The sequence below is a fragment of the Podospora pseudocomata genome (assembly GCF_035222375.1).
Source record: "Podospora pseudocomata strain CBS 415.72m chromosome 1 map unlocalized CBS415.72m_1, whole genome shotgun sequence".
NCBI classification, from domain to species: domain Eukaryota; kingdom Fungi; phylum Ascomycota; class Sordariomycetes; order Sordariales; family Podosporaceae; genus Podospora; species Podospora pseudocomata.
The window spans coordinates 1808380-1829391 of NW_026946363.1; the positions used below are offsets into that span (position 1 = coordinate 1808380).

At 53.1% G+C, this 21012-nt stretch overlaps 7 protein-coding genes across 7 annotated transcripts; 4 read left to right on the forward strand and 3 right to left on the reverse strand.

The window, feature by feature from the left end:
• Positions 1-65: 65 nt before the first annotated feature.
• Positions 66-1389, reverse strand: IPP1 (Inorganic pyrophosphatase; the record flags this gene model as incomplete). Its single annotated transcript, XM_062885192.1, has 3 exons — positions 66-318; positions 383-726; positions 799-1389. 3 exons carry the CDS (start codon positions 1387-1389, stop codon positions 93-95), a joined length of 1161 nt encoding a protein of 386 aa, XP_062748140.1. The 3' UTR covers positions 66-92.
• Positions 1390-2005: 616 nt separating this feature from the next.
• QC762_107840 (uncharacterized protein) lies at positions 2006-6949 on the reverse strand (the record flags this gene model as incomplete). Its single annotated transcript, XM_062885193.1, has 4 exons — positions 6791-6949; positions 3661-6756; positions 3007-3588; positions 2006-2950 (listed from the first exon to the last, which is right to left on the reverse strand). Exons 2-4 carry the CDS (start codon positions 6226-6228, stop codon positions 2006-2008), a joined length of 4095 nt encoding a protein of 1364 aa, XP_062748141.1. The 5' UTR covers positions 6229-6756; positions 6791-6949.
• Positions 6950-6980: 31 nt separating this feature from the next.
• Positions 6981-12826, forward strand: AGE1 (GTPase activating protein). The gene is made up of 6 exons (XM_062885194.1): positions 6981-8459; positions 8563-8696; positions 8764-9150; positions 9207-9273; positions 9333-10686; positions 10741-12826. The coding sequence occupies exons 1-6, from the start codon at positions 8396-8398 to the stop codon at positions 12077-12079; spliced, it is 3345 nt and encodes a 1114-aa protein (XP_062748142.1). The 5' UTR covers positions 6981-8395; the 3' UTR covers positions 12080-12826.
• Positions 12827-12913: 87 nt separating this feature from the next.
• On the reverse strand, positions 12914-18065 carry DUN1 (serine/threonine protein kinase). Its single transcript, XM_062885195.1, has 5 exons — positions 17034-18065; positions 15264-16793; positions 14244-15206; positions 13026-14183; positions 12914-12956 (listed from the first exon to the last, which is right to left on the reverse strand). The coding sequence occupies exons 2-4, from the start codon at positions 15916-15918 to the stop codon at positions 13741-13743; spliced, it is 2061 nt and encodes a 686-aa protein (XP_062748143.1). The 5' UTR covers positions 15919-16793; positions 17034-18065; the 3' UTR covers positions 12914-12956; positions 13026-13740.
• QC762_0006080 (uncharacterized protein) lies at positions 16862-17474 on the forward strand (the record flags this gene model as incomplete). The annotated part of the gene is made up of 2 exons (XM_062882827.1): positions 16862-17119; positions 17232-17474. Exons 1-2 carry the CDS (start codon positions 17039-17041, stop codon positions 17472-17474), a joined length of 324 nt encoding a protein of 107 aa, XP_062748144.1. The 5' UTR covers positions 16862-17038.
• On the forward strand, positions 17501-19653 carry QC762_107870 (uncharacterized protein; the record flags this gene model as incomplete). Its single annotated transcript, XM_062885196.1, has 2 exons — positions 17501-18435; positions 18489-19653. The coding sequence occupies 2 exons, from the start codon at positions 17501-17503 to the stop codon at positions 19216-19218; spliced, it is 1665 nt and encodes a 554-aa protein (XP_062748145.1). The 3' UTR covers positions 19219-19653.
• A 78-nt stretch (positions 19654-19731) lies between these two features.
• DPH4 (Diphthamide biosynthesis protein 4) lies at positions 19732-20666 on the forward strand (the record flags this gene model as incomplete). The annotated part of the gene is made up of 1 exon (XM_062885197.1): positions 19732-20666. One exon carries the CDS (start codon positions 19732-19734, stop codon positions 20434-20436), a length of 705 nt encoding a protein of 234 aa, XP_062748146.1. The 3' UTR covers positions 20437-20666.
• Positions 20667-21012: the final 346 nt, after the last annotated feature.

Below are 21012 nucleotides of genomic sequence, written 5' to 3' on the forward strand. Positions count from 1 at the left end.
ACCCGGCTATATCTAACTTTTAAACCCCTGTCTATATACCTTTCTCCAAAAGCCTTGTCAGGGTGTTGTTGTTAAAGCCTCGCCTCAGCAATTCAAGCAGAAGCACCGCTAATGAAGAACCACTTGTCAATGCTGGCGTCGATGGGAGCAGGGGGGAGCTCCTGGTTCTGGGGCAAGGGGGGGAGCTGGTCAGGGGAGACGCGGCTCTGGGAGTGGGCAACGGTAAGGTTGGTGGTGGCGATACCACCGGCGGGGGCCTTGCCGGTGATGAGTTTCTCCCAGGCCTCGTTGCACTCGTGAACGACGTCCATGGCGTACCTTTGGCCCATTGTTAGCTCTCTACAACACCAAAAACAGCTTGACAGCCTAAATAAAAACTCACTTCTTGTTCTTGCACTCGCCAGTGAAAGCGAACTGGTTCTCGGGCTTTCCGTCAGGGATCTTGTAGATGCGGAACCACTCGTTAGTGGCCCGCAGAAGACCAGGGAGGTGGCGCTCGACATCCTCAACGTCGTTGAGCTTGGGAGCCAATGGGTCGTTGACGTCAATGACAATGACCTTCCAGTCGGTCTCCTCCTCGTCCAAAAGAGCCATCACGCCGAGGACCTTGACCTGCTTGATCTGGCCGGTGTAGCCAACCAGCTCGCCGATCTCGCAGACGTCCAACGGGTCGTTGTCGCCCTTGGCCTTGGTCTCGGGGTGGACAACGTTGGGGTCCTCCCAGGTCTGTTATATCACACTTCAGCATGTATATTCTCAGGCAGCCGTTGGGCCACAACAACAACGACCAAATCATACCTGAGGGAAGGCACCATAGTTCCAGAGGTACCCCTTGTGGGGGAAGCAGTTGCGAACAAATCTGAGCTTGCCCTTCTTGACGTCCTGCTTGATGGGGTTGAGCAGCTCGTCCTTGGAGATCTCCTGCTTGGCGTTGGTCCAGCGGGGGATCTCAACAATCATGTTGAGGATGGTCTTCTCGGCGTTGGCATAGAGGGGGATGTCGTGGAAGGGGGAGACGGGGACGCCATCCTTCTCGATGTACACGCGGTGCTCGAGGGTGTAGGGGGCGCCGACCTTGCGGATGGAGTAGGCCATTTTGTCGAACGGTTGACTGCTGGTGGACGTGGAGAGGTGTCGGGCAATCTGGGCTGTCCGCGCAAGAGGTTGTTGCGAGAAGGAGGTCGAGGGATTTGAAGGAGGGGCTCCTCTCCCAGCGGTGGAGGTGGGGAGACTGTGTGACGACAGCGAGCGGGCCTGTGATTGGCTCGGGCGGGGTTGCAGCTGCTGGTGTGGCGGCATGTTTGTAACAGCAGTTTTCGAGGTTGGGAATATTCTCGCTACTCGAGCGGGTGACTGCTGCGTTTGCCGCAGCCTTTGGAGGGCCAACATGTGCAGAGGAGAACAGTCTTTGTTATCGTCAATCGTCAATGGGTTTCGATAGCCTTGTTGGCCGAGGTTCGTAGCTCGTTCCCTCGTAGCCCTGTAGCTCGTCACTCAAAGTGCCTCCCAAGAATTCTTTTGCTTTCCCGCGTCTCAGTGCCTAACCCAGTTCCGATTGACCGACAAGTTGCGCCAACCCGGGAGCGGTATCGGCTGTGCAGCTCAGCTTCGGTAGCTCTCCGACCTCTGGACGACTACCGGTGAGCTTAGCTTGACGTTGCTGAGGTGGAGCCAAGCAAAAAGATAACCCCGCCAGACCCCGTTGGGCTTGGCATGGAAGACCATGGTCACTTCCCCCTATTCAGCCCCTTTGTTTGTCGAAGGTCATCAACAACATGCAAGGAAAATAGATATTATTCCAATAACAATTGATATACGCATCCAGGAAGAACAACAGAAACCCCCATCCCTGTTCCATCTCATCAACCCTCTCATAAACACGCTGCCATTTCCATTCCTACTCCGAATTCCACCAAAAAACAGCCGGAAACACCCCTTGCATTCGAACAATCCCCAAAGTAAAAGACGCCCGTAATTATATCCACCCCATTTATTTCTTTCCTCTTCATCGCTGCGGCAAATTATTTCTCCCATACAAGGCTCCTCCAAACGCTGGCCCATTATTCCACCCCTGATGCACGCTCTGCCGCACAATATTCGCCGCCTGCTGCCTCGCCGCCATCCGCTCCTTTTGCCTCTGGCGCTCCTTGAGGTAGTTGACCGCCTCGGGCCTCATCCTCAGGATCCTCATGATCATATCATCGCTCGGATCCGCCTGCATCTCCTTCCTCTTCTCCTCTTTGGCTTTGCGCATCGTCCCCAGGTTGCGGCTCATCATGATACTCTTGCCGCGCCTGATCGTGCCCAAACTGCCAAAGCCTGCATTGGCCACACTGAGATGGTTTCCTCCCAGAGACGCCGGGGCCGAAAGACGATTCGGCAGGGCGGGGTGAGCTTGCTGCGCTTGGAGCTTAGCCCGCTCCATATTAGCCGCCACCATCCGCTCCGAAGTCCTGATCAGATTCTCCGTCGAGTCAAAGTAAAAGAAGTTGAGCGATGCCAGTTCGTGCCACTTAGGCGACTTGAGGACATCGGCCGGCACTCCCAATACTTCGCCCGTTTCGGGATCCCTGGCGTTGAAGAAGTTGAACAGGAGTTCGAGCCATCTGTAGACGACGTCCATCTCGGTCTGAGTGAGGGGCTTTTGGTTCGAGGGCTTGTCTGACAGTGGAGGCACCAGCAGGTTCTCAATGGCAAGCAACACTTCCTTCCACAGTCGTGTCATGACCGCCATCATGGTGGCATCCGTCAGTGTTTGCTTCATGATGGCAAAGTTCTCGTCAAAGTAGGTGAAGAGCGGCTGGAGAGCATTTTCAATCTCAGCTGCCGTTACTGGTGGCGCGCTAGCCTGCTTCTTCTTCCAAAGACTGGCCATGGAAGCGGCAATTCCCTTGCTCAAGAGGTTCCGTAACGCTTCATGAGACAGCGAAGCGTTAATATGCATGGTAAGCTAGAGATTGTCAGCATCCTCTTTGATCTTAACCTGCTTCTCTAGGCTCGTCTTACCTTGCTCGTGACCTTCCGCACCATATCTCTCTCCGTCCTCTTCAGATGCCTAAACGCCTTCCCAAAGTGAAACTGGATATCATCACGCTCACCTTCCATCGTCACCCTAAACAAGATCCTCCCCTGGGTATCAAGATCCAGCCAGAACTCCCTCGGCAAGTAATCACCAAAGTGTACCGGGTCCAGCTTAAGCGACGTCCGGCCCACAAAGTCGTGCTCGCCAAACATGTCATGGTCCCAAATAGTGGCAATGACGTTCAGCGCCCCCGACACAGTGATGTCAACCGACTCGTCCCACCGCGGGTTCAGCGTCCGGGGAATCACCCTCGTCTTCGCCAGACGCTTCTGATACTCATCACAAAGCACCACATACGGATCACTAGTCCCGTTCGGGTCGCACGCCTTCAGGTCCTCACCCTCGACGATCTTAATCGTAAACACGTAGTGAGCCGGCCGCTTGACCATCTGCTTAGGACCGTCAACCTCATCCAGCACCTCCGCGCAGCGATCAACATTCATCAGCTTCTCCAGCTTATCGAGCGCCTGCATGGCATACTCGATATTGTTGAACTTGACAAAAGACTGCAAACCAAAGACATCATTAGCAAACTCCCCCCATCAACAACCTTGATCGCAAAAGAGAAAAAAACTGACCTCGGGATAAAACTGAAAAGGCTCAACCCTCTCCTTTGTATTCCACGCCTCCTTTGCATACTGGAAAAACTTCTCCTGCGCCGTCCTCTCCCTGGCCGCCTCCTGCGCGCTCTGCCTATCCATCTCCCTCGCAAACTGCAGCTCAACAATCTCACAATACCTCCCAATCCCCGCCGCAAACGCCTTGGCCAAACTCGTCATAAACCTCGCCAAATGCACCTCATCGTTCCACCCCAGTTGATAAACCTGATCGACCGTCTGGTTAAACAGCGTAAAAGTGTCAATAATCGAATGACTGTGCCTCTCCTCATCAGTCGGGATATCCCCCTCATGTCTCACCCTAACCTTGAACTGATCCTGCTTGATAGCCGACTCGACAAACTGCGTCATCTTTTCCTCCGCATTCTGAATCCACCTCCACACAAACCCTTCCAGCAAGCTCTCAATGTGAAACGCAAAAGGCTTGTCAGGCAGCGACTCGAGATGAATCTTTCGGATCTCGACCAGCTCCTTGTACAAGTCGAACCCATCCTGCAGGTCAATCTCAACGTTCTGCTGCTTCGCCATGTCCAGCACCCGCTTGATGATCTCGTGCGTGTCCTCCTCGAAACTGGGGAACGTGGTCTCGACGAGGACCTTGAACGGGCTGACGCCCATCACTTCCGGGTTCTTGCGGTACCGCTTCTTGATCTTCTCTGCCAGCCCGACCACGGCCTTTCCGAGGTTGACCACGTTGGCAAAGTCCCACTCTTGCTGGTTCCGAGGGATGTGCACATCCAAGAACCCCCTGTACGCATCACCCGCCGCTTCGCGCAGGCCGTTTTCGAGCTGTTGAGAAAACTCTGCCTCGTCCTCCGGCCGTTGGGAGAAGGCAGGATCATTGTAGATGTGGTTCATGAGCAAGGCCATTACGACACCGACAGAGGGAGGTTTGGGGGCGTAGCACTGGCACAAGAGAGTGTAAAGCTCCCGCAGGAGGGCCTCGTGTAGATCTCGCAGTGCCTGTTGGTAGCCCGCAAAATCGACCATCGTCCACTTGCTGGACTCAATCTCACTGAGGCCCGAGGTAAACAGATAGATAGGAGGTACCTTCTTCGGCTCCGGTTGGGGTTCCTTGACAAAGTCCAGATAAGTGTACAGCTGCTCCGCAGTGATCTCCGTATCGAGAAACTTGCGAGTCGCAACCTCAATGAGAACAACATGGCGGGTGAATTGTGGAATCCGCCATCGAACCGCCAGTTCCACGAGAAGATCGTTGGATTCCTCGTTCAGCGGTGAGGAAGCATCCGCGGCGTGCATCTCATCGTAGGTTAAAACATACTGAGTGATGATCTTGTAGACAGCACGGGGATCCTGCGGGATGAAAGTATAACTTGGCTCATCCACGCTCCGTATGCTGCTCGTATCCTCAAGCGAGAGCGACCCAAAGCTAAATGACGGGTCGAAGCCAGTAACAGGAGATCCGGGATCATTGTTGGACAGCATCCTCCCCAGGTCCGCATAGGCCTGATCTTCATACATGGACGTTGGACGCGCCGAGAGCACCTTGTCGTTCCCAGCACCAGACCCTCCTTTCAAATCCGGTCGAACGCTCAAGAGCTCGGAAAAAATCTTTGCCAAATGGGGGCCTTCCTGCCGCCTCCATTCTTCAAAGGCCTCGTTCACATCGAAATCCGACTTCCGCAGCGTCCCCGCCATTCCTGCCGAGAGCCTGAATTGGTACCCCTTGAAATCCTTCAAAGCATTGTCCTCGGTCCAGCTCGACATATTCCTGTCAATGTCACTCTGTACCTGGGAATTGGTCACCCCGAATATCTTGGCAACCGTCTGGACCATCAACATGTCCTTGACCTCGTAGGTCAGCGGTATATCCTTTTCCACATACTTGTGCTCCTCCTGCCCAGTATCCAAATACAAGTTTTGGTCATTCGTCATCAGCTTCTTCTCCAGCGTATTCAGGCGTGCAATAAGGTCCGACTTCTCGCTCCCCAGGTCCTTGAGGATACTGCTCAGCAGCCTGATAAACATGGCCAGATGCCTGTCCACCATGTATTTCCAAGAATGATCATCCGGGGCCTTTCCACGCCCCTGAGCCTTGGTCGCGGCCGAGTAAAAGATCAGCACCAGAGGCTCAACTTTCCGATCCTTGTCAATCGACTTCTGAAAGTCCTTGGCGGTGAAGGCAGTGTACGCCTCCGCAAAGGTTCTCTTGACAGCAGCATCGCTGAAGCCGGGCAGCCTCTCGATCCCCTGCAGCACACCGGACATCCGTCTCTCCAGAAACTGGCGGAACGCGTGGGGGAGCTTGATAGAGGCCGACCCGGTCAAGTCCTTCATCAGCTCCGACATGCTCGAGGTATGCGCCCTCGGGGGCGGCTTTGGCGTGTTGACATATTCCTTTCTCTTCTTGCGCGGCTGGAGGAGGTAGTTCAAAAAGGCGATGCGCAGGGCGAAGGAGTACGCATCGTCGTAGCTGATTGTCGGCGCGCGGGCTCTCGACGGTGCTCGACCGAGGCTGCCAACCCGGCGGTTGGTTTGGGAGTACGAGGCTCGCGAGGCGTGCGACATGATGATGGGAACTCGTGGTAGCGAACGGTTCACGTATATTCGTGGGGGGAGTGAACGGCGGTGGCAGTCGGCTGATAAGTCAAGCCCGCCCCGGCATGGCGGTTTCGAAGCCCGACCAAAATGATAACCAAGTCTCGCCGCGGTGAGTTTGCGGTACTGCAGAGAGTAGTCTGGCAATGTCCGGGGGCCCAAAAGTCAGTCGCACGAGGGTTCGGTCCAGTATAGAAACGAGTATCGGCGCGTGCGGCAGACGGCGAGAACAAGTCGGGGTTTTTGTTGTTGCTCGTGTGGCCTGGCGTGTTGAAGTAAAGGGAGGTTGCTGTGTGGTTGGATTTAGAAACGTCATAGCCGCCCGCCCAAGCATGAGACGCCCCTATAATAAAGGGAACCGCAGCAGAACTGGGGGTTGTTAGGTAGCTGGATTTGGGCCGTAGCTCCCACTAGCTGACCAGCATGTTGGGTGTTACCTAGGACCTAACACCCTGTCCTTGCTGGCATTAAATTCCCGTAATGGTGAGATATCCAATCCTACATGAATCACACTGAGTAGGTAGCCTGGAGCATACACGGCTTCTGCCAGCGGCAACTATTTGCTTTGCTGTCAGCGTTACTGGGTTTTAACAAAGCTGTTCATCAGTCCTGCCAGCTGAAGCTTTAGTGTCAAAGTCAAACAGTTGTACCCCTCTTTTTTGCCTTCTTGGGGTTCGCTGCTAGCTTCCTCGCTGATCACTTGATACGTCAAGCAACTCTCCCTTGCAGACAAAGAGTTACGGATAGTCCCCGGACCTACGACATATGGAGGACGTGTATCTGGCTCGGAGTCTCTCCCAGCTCTTCGGCAGTTGTTCTAGACCAGGCCAGCTCGCGAGGCTGGAACCTCGTCTCTCTTTCATTAGCTCAAAATAGAGACCACCATCGGAAGAGGCTGTGTGGCTCTCACGTGGCTGGCTTTGTCTGTCAAGCTCGTTGCCCCGCTTTTTAGCCTCTGTTCTCCAAGCCCGTCCCCTGGCTGTCAACCTGCAACTGCATCTTGGATGGATCAGATGCCAGTCAAAGGAGAACCCACTCTTTACGAAGTACCTCGAGGTGTGTTCTTTTCGTGAATTTCGAAGTGTCTCGCAGTTTCATGGCTGGGAGATGGAAAACCGCCTGTTCTCCTCAACGTATATATACGGCAGCTGATCACTACGACCTCACGGGCACTTCGTATTAAGTGCTATTATTATTATAGTGCGGGAGGCGCCTCTGGACCTCTGACATCATATGCAACTGTTCATCGGTGGTCAACGATCGGGGCCCGGTGGCCAAGGGCGCGGGTCAACCCAACGGCAACACTGAAAATAATATGCCCCGTCTCGTGGTCCCGAAGAGGCACAGAAGTCTCACGTCTCAGCTTCCAGGGGCAACGTGTTCGTGCAACTCTGAACCGAAGCCCCTGCCAGTGAAGACTTGGTGGATGTGTGAAAGTCGTGACACGGACCATCACATGGCTTGGCGAGCAGATGACGTCCGTGAGGGTGATACACATATCCCATAAAGGATCACCGAGAGACAGAGCAGGTGAAGTGGTGCCTGGTGTAGGCAGGCAAAGATACCGAGGCGGTATACCTAACCACTTTGGAGTTGAAATATGTAACGGGCCATGTCCCGTGTCTGGGCAAGTACCTGCAGCAACAACGACCCGGACAACCTTCTCCGTGTGAAAACCGCCTTTGTTTCCAATGCAAGAAATTGTCGAATCTCGAGGGGTAGCAAATCATATCTTTGTTTCTCTCTAAATGGTACCTGGGGGGGCACCAACCTAGTCCCGTGGGCCGTGGACTGAAAGTGGCCGTTGAGCTGGTAGGAAGTAGTTGGTCATACAGAGGGGCCGATCCGTACCTCCGGGGGTGTGCGGTTCCAGGTTGCAGGGTTTCAGAGACCTCTCATGCTGCGTGCGCGGCGCCCCTTCCGACCCAGACCCCCAGACCCCAGTGAACTAGTGGAAGGCAACCCCGCCGCGCCGCTGAGAGCCGCTGCCGCCAAACTTCGTTTGGATTTCCATCCACCATTCCTGTCCTCGCAATACCTACCGGCCTACTGTTTCCCAGCTTCCTGTCGACACCGCAGCCCCTTTACACATTTCGCATGATTAGCGGCGCCCGCTCCCAGCACTCCCACCGTCACGATGGGCAACGTCAGCAGCTCTCCCGAAGAGGGCGCATCGCTCTATCTTAGAGACCAGAACAGATGTAGGTTCCTCTTGTCTTGCTTGACCAACAGCAGCCACGTTCGCCCCTGTCTTGCGCCAAACACCTGTGTAAACACTTCTTGCTAACCGCTTTCTCTTCTCAGTATCTATTTCTTCAGTCGTAATAACTAGCCCCAGAAAACGCACTTCAATAAACATAGTCCCGAATGCATATCCTGCGACCAGAATATCCGCAATGCGGCCGTCTGGCGACAATGGTCCTGTCGATTTTGTCCTGGTTCGCGCCCCTTTTCCATGATATAAGCTTGCCATGATGGACTTGGCTGACTTGGGTTTGCCTATAGGACCCAGAATCGATCAGCTCTGCAGCCGGTCCGGCCTTCTTGTTGAAGCTCAACAACGAAGACGACCTCGTCTTCACCTTCACCTTCGTCCTCCGCAGATCGCAGCAGCTCGTTCGAAGTCCCTCAAGAAGTGCTGATACCGTAGCTCCTGTCGATACAAACATCCAAGGGCTTACCTTTGTGTATGCTCCAACGGCCCGCGAAGTTGAGAACTTGGTTACTCGAGAATTCCACGCCGATCCAAACCTGCACAAGAACCCCAATGTCGAGCTTGTTGGAACATATTCAACAGAGGGAAGTCCCTCGGTAACATTTGACTGGACTTGGAAATGGAAGCCACCAAAGCACAACGAGGATAAAGGAGGCGGTTGGCGAAACTCATGCACTGTTCGTGCTCTCACAACGCTTTGCCATATTGGAAGGTGCTAACGAGGCTCCCCTAGTTTGTCGAGTACGACCAGCGCGCACACCGACTGGAACCCCTGGCTATATTTTCTTTCTACGTGGCCAGTAAGTCTTATGTTTTCGCGGTATCATTTCTATCACGGGGCCGCGGCTTACATCTCCAGACACATCGCCTTACCTGAGCCAACCAAGCTCACCAATACCACCCATTCTGCTGAGCGCTCCACCAAAGGTCCGCGTAGTGTCTTCACAATCGGTCGAAGCTCGAATCAGTCCAGTGCCGGAGCTCGAAGAGCTAGTCTCTCCACTCACCATATCTCATGAACCGTTGCCTGCGCCTTCTCCGGCACCAACCCAACAAAAGGAGCAAATCAAGGTCGACTGCCCACGCCCCGGTGAGGATATGTCAGTTTCCGATGATGGTCCCGTTTTCCGAGCAACCATGAAGGCTCTCGAGCAAAAGACAGGCAATATGCGATCACAGATGAAGCGTTTGATTAAGAAAGCCGAAAATGTCCATGCTGCGCAACTGGAGGCCAACGATGCATTTGCGGCTTTCATGGAAGCCTTGAAAGACGTGTCCTCAACCAACGCAAACGCCGTCAAGCCAGCCATTGAGCACTACTTTGACAAGATCGCCCGCGAGATTCTATCATATGAGCGGCAGAACACGGCGAATATACAAAGGATTGTGATTGAACCGATGAGCAAGTTATACCAGATCGACATCAAACAGGCCGAATCCAAGAAGCGGGATTTCGAAGAGGAAAGTAAAGACTTTTACGCCTATGTCAGCCGCTACCTCGGCCAGAGACACGACTCCGTCAAGGCGAAACAGAGCGACACCAAGTACCAGACCAAACGGAAGAACTTCGAACTAAAACGTTTTGACTATTCCTCGTTTATGCAGGATCTATCTGGCGGGCGCAAGGAACAGGAAATTCTTTCGCATCTTACCAAATATGCCGATGCCCAGGCCAGGTGCTTTCTCAACACTTCAAAGAAGATTGAAGACTTACTGCCACAGCTCGAAGCACTATCCACCGAAGTTTTGGAGGCGGATAAGGAGTATCAGTATCAGCGCCGGGAACGCGAGGAGAAGAGAAGACTGCTCGAGAAGAGCAATCTCAACTACAATGAACCAGACATTCAACCTCCGCTCACCTCAGCCGGGCCGCGAGAGGGGGGTGCTCCCAATGGAAACCCAGCCAATTCTGACTCTGAACTCGGTCGTGCGAATAGTACCGGCTCCCAGCTCAAACCAGCCTCGTCAGGAAACATGGGTGCCTCTCCTGCGGACCTGACGAGGTCTCCTGGGAGCCTGACGCAACATGTCGTGGGTAGCCCCCAACAAAATGCTAAATTCAAGGGAATCCGCGACCTTGAGGAACGCGACCCTGGGCACATAGCGCAGCTTGAAAAGGAGACCTCCAACCGCAAGGAAGGCCTCCTGTGGGCCTTGAACAGGCCAGGTGGACATGTAGATCCACGAAATCTCAACAAGCAGGGCTGGCACAAGTACGTTGACCCACACTATCCCATCAATATTACAATACACTGACACTCTCCGAGATTCTGGATTGTCCTGGACCAAGGCAAGTTGTCCGAGTATAGCAACTGGAAACAGAGGCTTGACCTCCACATGGATCCGATCGATTTGCGTCTGGCATCAGTACGAGAGGCAAGGAATGCGGAACGCCGGTTCTGCTTCGAAGTCATCACGCCACATTTCAAGCGCGTTTATCAAGCAACATCTGAAGAAGATATGAATAGTTGGATCATGGCTATCAATAATGCATTACAGAGCGCTGTTGAAGGTCGCTCTTTTAAGGACAGACCGCCATCAACAGCCCCCGGCGACTCGAGCTTCAGCGGTATGGACTTTGGCTCGATGTTTGTTGGCAAAAGTCCGTCCCTCTCGCACGGCAACCATCACAACTCTGGGGGGATCCCAACCCGGCGCACGACTGTCGGCGCCCGCCCAGCGACGGCGCGCAGCAGCAGCTTTGAGGAACGGCCAGACAGGCTCCTCCAGCTACTCCGGGACAACGATCAGGGCAACTCGTGGTGTGCCGACTGCGGTTCGAGCAACAAGGTCGAATGGGTCTCGCTCAACCTGGCAATCATTGTTTGCATCGAGTGCAGCGGCATCCACCGGTCCCTCGGGACGCACATCAGCAAGATTCGATCCCTCACCCTTGACACCACCTCGTTCACGCCCGACATTATCGAGCTGCTGTTTCTTGTAGGCAACAGGGTGTCCAACATGGTGTTTGAAGCCAAGCTGGACCCTGCCATGAAACTCACCGCCCAGGCGACCCGTGAGCAGAGACTCAAGTTCATCACGTCAAAATACGTCGACAGGGCGTTTGTCGAGCCCATTTCCACCACGCTGTCACGCTTCGCCACGGCAGACGAGACGCTCTTGGCTGCGATCAAGAGGAACGAAATCCAGCAGGTCATTTACGCCCTTGCCCTCAAGGCTAACCCGAACGTCACGGACAAGTCCCGCGGCACGCACGCGGTGTATCTGGCGTTGGCGGCGGCTGACCCAGCGCCAATGTCGCCGCCTGTCACGCCTGGTCCGTCACCGACGGTGGACAAGCTTATCCCGTTCCCCATCGCGGAGCTGCTTGTGCAGAACGGGGCCGAGATTCCGGCGGAGATGCCCCAGATTCCACTGAGCCATGCTGCGCAGGGGTATATTGAGCTGAAGAGGGGGAGGAAGGCGGCGATTGAGGCTTCGGGGGCAGGAGGGGCAGGAGGGGGGTCGTATGATGGGGTTGGTTCCTTGCCGGCGGGGTCGACATTGAGCCCGGGGGATAAGCTGCAAAGGGAGAGGGAGGCGAGGCTGCAGAAGAGGGTAAGCGCGGGGGGGAGGTTGGCGAAGAGCCCGATCCCGGAACGATAGGGTGCCTGTGGGGTTGTGGTGATGCCTTTTTGGGGGATGGTGGGGAGGGAGAGGGAGAGGGAGAAGAAGGGGGTGAGTGAGTAGGGCAGGGGGGGATATTGATTATTTTTTTAATGGGTTTATGATGTGATTGATTGGGACACATAGGGGCGGGGGTAGTTTGGAAAGTAGGGCGTTGAGAGGTAGTTTTTTTCTTTTTTACTTCTTGTGTTGTAATGGTCTTTTGAGTTGTTTTTCTTCTTCTTACAAAGCATGAAGTTTTTTTGTTGTTGTTAATGACTGGTATAGTATTGGGTGCTCTGGGTGGATGTTTGATACTGGGAGTAGGAGTGGGTTGGTGGGATGTGGTTGTAGGTAGTTTGAAAAGAGAGATAATGTTTTGTTATGAGTTTTTGGTATTTGCTTTTATTTTCTTGCATTTATCATGGGTACCTACTATGAGTTATTTTGCGTTGATTACGGATGGAAGTGAAGATTGGGATATTTGGGTGGGGGGCTTGTTTACTGTTATGATTTTTGTAGTGATGAGCGGGGCGGTGTTTTGGCCTTTTTGTTTGTTGGAGGCATGCGCGTGTATCTATATATCCATCTAGCTGGCGAGCATAAGGAGGACTGAGGTTCTTTTTTTTTGGGTAAGGTAGTTGGTTGGGTTTGAAGAGGTTGAAGAACAAAGCACAGGAATCTGACATTCAACAACTTCGTCTGAACTACTCATACTTTATATGCGTGTCCGTCATTGAAAACACCTCAAAGAAGGGAGACTATCGGGGGCGAGCTTACAAACTGAATGTCTCGAGTATGGAACACGGTAATCAAGGGGCAAACCCACCAGGGCCAGTAGTCAGACTGGCTGTATCTCTCTGAACCAGGCGTCAAACTTGTCGGTTTCCATTTAGCAAACAACCAATCCTCTTCCCCTTCTCCTGACCAAAGCAGCATGACTCACATCCATCTCCAACATTGCCCAGTTTGTGAGGGGAGAAAATCAAAAAAAATCAGCAGGAACACTCCCAACACGAGAACAGTCAAGTGACACCATCACCACCCTTCCCAACTAAAAAGTTATGAGAAATGATGTCACCCTCTGTAAAGGAGGTCTTGTATAATCCTATCCTACTTGTACTACCACCCAAAAACACACAAACATCTTGCCACTTCTATGGATAGAAACAGTCAACTTTAGCCGCTATCTAATATAATATTATGAATATCCCTTCTGCCTGTCTGGCTGTCCCATCACTATGCACTCGCACCCATAATGTAAACTTTTTTGTTGATTCGCCCGGGTGTCTCGCTGAGAAAAAACGACAAACTAATAACTGAACAGCAGTGACTAAGAACAAGGGCCTCGGCCCCCAGTGATAGGAAATATGAAAACTGATACAAAACTCCAAGAATCAGAAAACCCATCTCCTTTCCTCCATCCTATCCCATCATCCCTTGCAGAACAGATATCAAAAGCAGACATTTGTTGGCCGACACGCCAACCATGTAGAGATATAAACCCAACCCTGAAAACTCCTTGTAAAAACATATATGAAAACGCGATCAGACGTGATCCACACCTGCGCTGTGCTGTTCGTCCGAACCCTCTGTGTAATCCCACACCTAAAATATTAAGCATATCCTCATTCCTTCCATCCCATCTCTAGCCTAGTAGCTTACTTTGCCCCGTTAGCCTTCCCCTTCGCCTTCGGTTTGTTGGTAATATCATTCACGGAATACCGGCTATCACCGTCATCCCCAAAAAGCACCTGGTCGCCCTTTCCTCCTAGTTGGGAAAACTCATCCGGGTCTCTGGCATCGTCTGGTCTGGGCTCCTTCTTGGGTGTGGTTTCTGGGTTCTTGGTATAGACCTTGACGTCGGGCTTGTCGCCCCCTGGGATCTGGTTGACAACTTGAACAGTGTTAATCGAGGCTAACAATGTCCGCTCTCTCTGGACACCGCGGCGCGTAACGTCCAAGCCCTGGATGCCGCTGACAAGACCATTAGTGCTGTCATTGACACCAGGTGTCTTCATTGTCATCCAGGGATGAGCCAGGCACTGATCTATTGTGAAACGCTTCTCTGGGTTGACGACTAGCATGGAGTCGATGAGATCCACTACACAGTTGTTAGTCCATCCTATCCAACTATTTGTTATACAGGGAAATGGCTACTTACAAGCAGGATCACCAACTGGGTCCCAGTAGGGTGATGGGTAGTCGAATTTCCCTTTCCTGATCTGCTCAGACAGCGAGTATGGGAATGCAGCACTGGTGAGTTCGTCCGAAAATGGGGGGAAGCCGCACAGGCAGATATAAAGCACCACACCTAGTGACCAGATGTCAACAGCCTTGGTGTACTTGCGGTTCCGGGTATCTGCTAGGATCTCTGGTGCCACATAGCTGGGCGTCCCACAGAGTGTTGTCGTGAAAGATTCCTCTCCGATGATCTTGGCCAACCCAAAATCTGCCAACTTGACGTGCAAGTCACGGTCCACCAAAAGAATGTTCTCTGGCTTGATGTCTCTGTGCACAATGTTCCGATCGTGCAAATACTTGACACCCTGAAACAATTGGGTGAACAGCTTCCGGCATTCGGACTCGCTCAGTTTCTGCTTCTTCACAATGTAGTTGAACAGCTCTCCTTCCGGCGCAAGCTCCAGCACCAGATAGACGGCATTGGGTTCGTTGAAGGTGTCCTTGAGACATAGAACATTCGGGTGGCTAACACCCATGAGCATCGCAATTTCTTGCTGGAGGCCTTCGTTTTTCGATCGCTCTTCCACCCCTGGCGTCTTGGTGAAGACTTTGACAGCATAGCGCTGCCCTGTGGATTTCTCAATGCAGAGATATACTTCGGCAAAATGGCCCTTTCCCAGCTTCTCGATGGGCGTGTATTGCTGTAAGAAGGCATTGGCATGTCGGTTTTTGGGATACCGGAAAATGAACCTGGCCTTGTCCATGACAGCAATTTCGTCATACTCCTTAAGCTCACGCCGTTGGTTCCGCCCAACGAGCTGATCATTGACGTATGTGCCATTGCTGGAAAGATCCTCGATAATCACAACTGTGTCGTTTCCCTTGTGTTCCGTAAACAAAAGACAATGACGGTTCGAAACTATCGGATCATCAACTTGGATGTCTACTGACTGTCAGTCTTACCGCCTTCCACAGTAGTAGCTGTGCGTTGGAAACCTACCGCATTCGGGGTGTCTCCCAATGAGATAACCGCCAGAGGAGAGCCCTTTCCCTGACTTCTGCTTCTGATCGAAAGCCTCCTGCTCTTTGAGAAGAGCCCCCCTGCCCTTTCTAGCAGGCTGTTTTGCCCCGGAGACGGCGCCGGCCACGGTTTCTGAAGGAGGGCAAGACCCCCTCTTCCTCATCACCACACAGGTGCCTCCGTAACGGGTGTCCATAGGAAGTAGGTATCCCCAGACCCCTTCCTTTACCTCATCTTCCACCTCATCGGAGAGCGGTGCGTTGGGGTCTACGTGTGTCTGACTGAACGCTTGCGTGTCTTGGGGAGGAGAACTGAGGGCCGCCACTTGAGAATGCATGTACTCGTCGCGACGCTGGGAGACGCGGCCCTCTGAAGGTGTCGCCGTGGCTTCCTTGGCAAACTCATCGGTTCCTTCGCTCGTCAAATGTGTCACGGGTGATGGAAGATGCTGTTTGTTGATGACTGGTGTCTTGACCAGGTCGTTGTCGGTGCGCTGCGAAAGTCGCTCGGACCGGCGGGGCTTCTTGAATGATTCAGAGGGAGCATCGTCGCCCGTAGAGCCCTGAAGGAGAAGAGAGATTAATCGGCGGAACATGTCGATGTATGACAGTGACGCCATAGAAAGAGGGTACATACGGCGCGACCTCGCTTGAGCTGACTGGCCTCAGATCGTGGAGCCATGACGGCGTGGGCTGTATAGGAGCCTGTAATAGTGTGATTAAGTAGCAGGTGCGACAGTCGTTAAATAGGCAGACAGCCAAATGGGGTCGACTGGGCGGGTGAGCTAGGTAATGGATGTCAGCAAGGAATGGTGTGCACGTTGTGGTTCCTGCCTCGAGAAATCATAGCATCACTCGCGGGAGCTTGGTAAGGAACGAACCGCGCCTCAGCGCCTCAGCGGCCTCTTGGTGTACACAGTGCGCTAGGCTCCAATGAGCACCTCCAATCGCCGGCTGACTCAGGGGACCGGGGTCTACGATCGTCGAGGATGGACAAAATAACAAGTATCGCCAGTTCCTCAAGACGTCAAGCAATGGTCGAAAGTTCTTGTACAACTGTCGTGAGGTGTCAAGCGTAGCTGAAGGGCGTCAAGAGATAGGTTAAGGGCATCGCACGGCAAGTGTTGGAAGACATTTATTTGAAAGTCATTGAAAAAAGGTCTGCCTAGCGTTGGAAGATGGTAGGTTGAAGGTGCCAAGGCGCTAAAGGACCGTTGAAAGGCTTGGAGAGTAAGGGAAATGCCTTCGAAATGGTCCATCAAGCTTGTTCAAGGCAGTTGGAAGGTGGCTCCGTCGAGAAATTGCGAGAGCACACACCTCGTTGCGGCAGTTCCCAATTTCTTGTCCACAGTCAACACTTGCAGTGGGCTTTCGAATGACCCGCCGCAACCAGGATGCTTAGCTGATGCAGGGGCTGACACCGAGGGCGTGCCGTTGTCTTGCCGTAGGGCTGGTCATGTCCAGATTTCTGGGGTCAAGTGGGCTTCGCACTGAAAGTTTGATGTGACTCCTTTGGACTGTCAGCTGTTGCCTTTGATGTTGATTTTTCAAGATTTTCTGAGACTTCAAGACCCAAATCCCAAAGTCTGCTCGCCCAGCAACCCCTTCTTCTGACCCTTTATTCTCGGTCAACAGCACCTCGTGGCTTTTCTTGAGGGCCAGTCAGCGTGGGAGACCCGCCCCTTTAAGCGGCAGATCGGCAGCTGTCAAGCTCCGCCTCGCAAAGAAACCGGCTCGTGGCTTGACTTACACCAAATGTGGCGCAAGGAAGCCCCGTTCCACTTCATGATGTCGGTCGAGGCAGGGTTGACATCTGGAGCTCAGCGGTTCGAAGCGGTTGGTATTTTGCATGAGAACTTGTCGATTTTTATTCCCTGATCCTGCGAAGAGATAGTTACTGAGGCTTGGGAGAGTTATAGTGCTGGTGATCCCTTCAGAATACCATTAGTGTTTGCTGATATCATCGATGGCCAGTTTTGAGCCTGATGTTTCTGGCCAGCATCTCACGCTGTTGGCTGGAGTTGTCGCTGAAGAAGGAGCTATTGTTGCGCCCACTATTGTCGCCATGCTATTGTTGACAAAAGTGACTTCAAGTGAAAGCTCAGGCTGGCGATACTGCCCCGCCTTCTACTACAAGACTAGCGCCTCTCGCTTAACTATCTTCTTATCGCCTAGCGCTATTTTCACGTGATTTATCGCCCACAGATCCAGAGAAAAATGGCATTGAATGCGGGGCAACAAGATTCTGCCGCCTCAGGGTTTGACAAGGCAAAAGCAGCAGAGGGCCAGGAATCGACAAAGAAAGTGCTCCCACCAGTCCGAACCCTCCCGCCGGGCCCCCTACCGCCCTACGAGTCTCTGGATGCGATTTCTCCGCCAGCAATACCAGAAGATTTTCACGATATCGGTCGGTCCAAGCCCCTCTCTGACCTCCATTCCGACCGTACCCCGTCCGATTTGAGCGACTACTCGGACCACAACACTACCAAGTACACCGACTCGGTCGTCAAAGGCGCCGCACTTTTTCTCGAATTTTACGGCTTATCCTACACCCCCCACGCCGACAACACCGCGAGAATGGCTTCCCCTCAGCTGATTTTTGTCGATGGCACCTTCGCCGAGCTGGCCCAGGAGATGGCCGACTACATTCAGGCCAACTCAGCCAAGACTGAACATGCCGTCCAGGTTGGCGACGAGGTCAGACCTCTGTTGGAGAAGGAGAAGAACGAGGATGCTCTCGAGGCTATCGTCAAGGCCTCCGGCGTATTGAATACGGTTCCCGAAAAGGAGTTCACTGGTGCCATCAACCTCCTTATCCACCTTGTCCTCCAGTCCAACGAGCCCAAGAGACATCTTCCTGCTGTCTGCAGCAACCTTCTCAAGCCCATCACATCCTCGCCAAGCCACGGCTTCACCCTTGCCGCGAGTGCCCTCAGCACCATCTTCAACCTCCTGGACAAGACGAACCCCGTCCGGTACAATGTTTTCTTGCAGATCATCCGCTTCATTCGCCAACACGGCCAGTACGAGCTTCTCAAGCCCCGGTTAAAGAACTTGGAGGCGTGGTTTGCCGATTGGGAGACCAACGCGGAGGATCAGCGCAAGCTCTATATCGATGTGGCTGATGCCGCTGCTGAGGCCGGCGATGATGAGTGAGTATAAACAGGAGTCATGCCAAAAGATTACCGGCTAACTAAATTTTCAGGGAGTCATACCACTACATTCTGAAAGCCCTCTCCACCTTTGAGCGCGAGGAAGCCGAGGGTGAGGAGGCCCAGAAGTATTCTCTCAAGGCTCTCAAGATGGCCATTTCTTCCCCCACCCGGTTCGACTTCCAGGATCTCCGTGCCCTCCCAAGCGTTCAGGCGCTTAGCGACTCTCAGCCCATCTACTCTCAGCTTCTCGACATCTTCACTGAGCAAGATCTTGAGGACTACAACGACTTCAGAGAGGAGCACGAGGGTTGGATCGAGAAGGAGAAGCTTGACCACGAGAAGCTGCAGCGCAAGATGCGCCTGCTTACTTTCGCCAGTCTCGCCGCCAGCACGCCCAACCGCGAGATCCCCTACGCCAACATCGCTAAGGCTCTCCAGATCCCCTCCGAGGACGTTGAGATGTGGACAATCGACGTTGTCCGCGCCAAGCTTGTCGAGGGCAGACTGTCTCAGAAGCAAAAGGTCTTCCTTGTCCACAGAACCACCTACCGTGTTTTCGGTGAGAAGCAGTGGCGCGAGTTGGGCACGAGAATCGACCAATTCAAGCTGGTTGTTGACCGTCTCACCAGCACTGTGCGCAGGGCCCAGGCTGAGGTTGAGCAGGCGAGGAAGGCCGAGGAGGAGCAGCTTGCTAAGAAGCTCGCTGGCGCTGGTATCAGCAGTGGTAACCCGGGCGACCGTCGCCGCCAGCCAAGGCAGCGGACGGATGATGATGATTGAACGCGTGCACAGTTTTCGGGACATTTCGGGATATGAGGTGGCATCAGGGACATGGCATATGATCTCTCTTTGGGGCGACCTAGAGTAATTAACTTGGTTTGGCCCTTTCTGGCGTTGAGAACCAAAATGGCTGGGCGGGGTTTATATCTAGACTCCTTTTTAAACGGGTTGCTTTTATTACATCCACGCGAGTAGATATCCAGGGTCCCATAAAATTCATCACTTTGGCTGCAAAACAACGGGTTGGGCTGGGATTAGAGGGCGTGCTGAGTGACATGGACATAGCGATTCCTGCGTTGCATATTTAAACAATCATAGTTCAGAGTTGATTCCTCTCATGTGAAGAGTGATCGGTACCTACTCTGAGCATCGTGTGCCACTGCAGCTGCGGTCAATATGTTCCTGTAGAGGACATAATCTCTTCTACGTCTCTACTATAGACTTTTCGACTTCGTATCCATGGCTTTGAAGACACAGTCGAGAGGCACGTGATTCTGTGAATATTTCTCACTCATGGTTGCTCATCTCATCACTCTTTCAACTACATCGTCAACTCAAGTCTACCTCAACTCACCACCGCCACCGAACATCAATACCATCACCTCCATTGTACCACAATATTCACTGTTTTACGCCCCCCAAATGGACACCCCACCACCACGAAACCATTACACCACCCTCTCCCTCCCCCCCTCCCTCTTCTCCAGCGGCCTCACCCCCGAAGAGATAAAACAAACCCTCAAGAAATCCTATCGCCGCGCCCTGCTGGCTCACCACCCGGATAAATCAACCACCTCCTCCCCATCAGTGACGATAGACGAAATAACACTAGCCTACACTACCCTCTCCACCCCCTCCCTCCGCCAAGCCCACGATCTATCCCTCTCCTCCTCGGGTTCTGGCCCAGCAGCGCTAGGGAGACATAAACTCCAAACCGGAATCGAAACAATCGACTTGGACGACCTCACTCATCATGAAGGGGAGGAGGAAGATGAGTGGTACAAACCCTGCCGGTGCGGCAACCCCAAAGGCTTCCTAGTTTACGAATCAGATCTCGAAGAGGCGGCAAATGGAGGGTTGGAAGAGGTTGTCGTCGGCTGTCAGGATTGCAGTTTGTGGCTCAGGGTTGTCTTTGGTGTTGTTGTTCAAGATCAAGATCAGGAGGGGGAGACTCCAGAACAGAAAAAGGGGGAGACACCTGCTGCGGAGAGGGGGTGATACTACGGAATGGGCGGAATAGACGGGTGGGCAATTACCCATTTGACACGCAGACATAATACATCATTCTCGAAAAGACAGAGATTCTGCAACTCTGATAAAACAAACTGGCTGGTCATGCAATGATGCCTTTTCTTTGTACCCGAGTTTCCAAACTCTATAGCTGGCATTGTATAGTTGGCGGTGATGAGTAGGGCACCGGGTTATACTTAACCTCAAGTACGTCTTTGAACGGAACAGGGAACGGCCTGTGGAGTCTCAAGATGTCGGAGTCCTTAAGAATGTCACCCTCTATCAGTATCACAGCAAAGGCCATCTCTGGACTCATCACAAACAGGTGAGATGAAAGCCGAGTCTCAAGACCCACCCAAAGTTGAGAGCATGCAGCTGGCTACGTCACTCGCTCTTTTCGAGTCAGGGGTGGAGGATCTCAATGTTGATCTGGATCTCCAGCTAGATGACCAAGATGTCTCAGGGCCTCGTTGTGATCCACTAAGGAAGGACACCAAAGAATGCAAGCAAAACACCGTCACGAGGAAAGCAATCACTTGGGTATATCAGAATCTATAGGGCAAC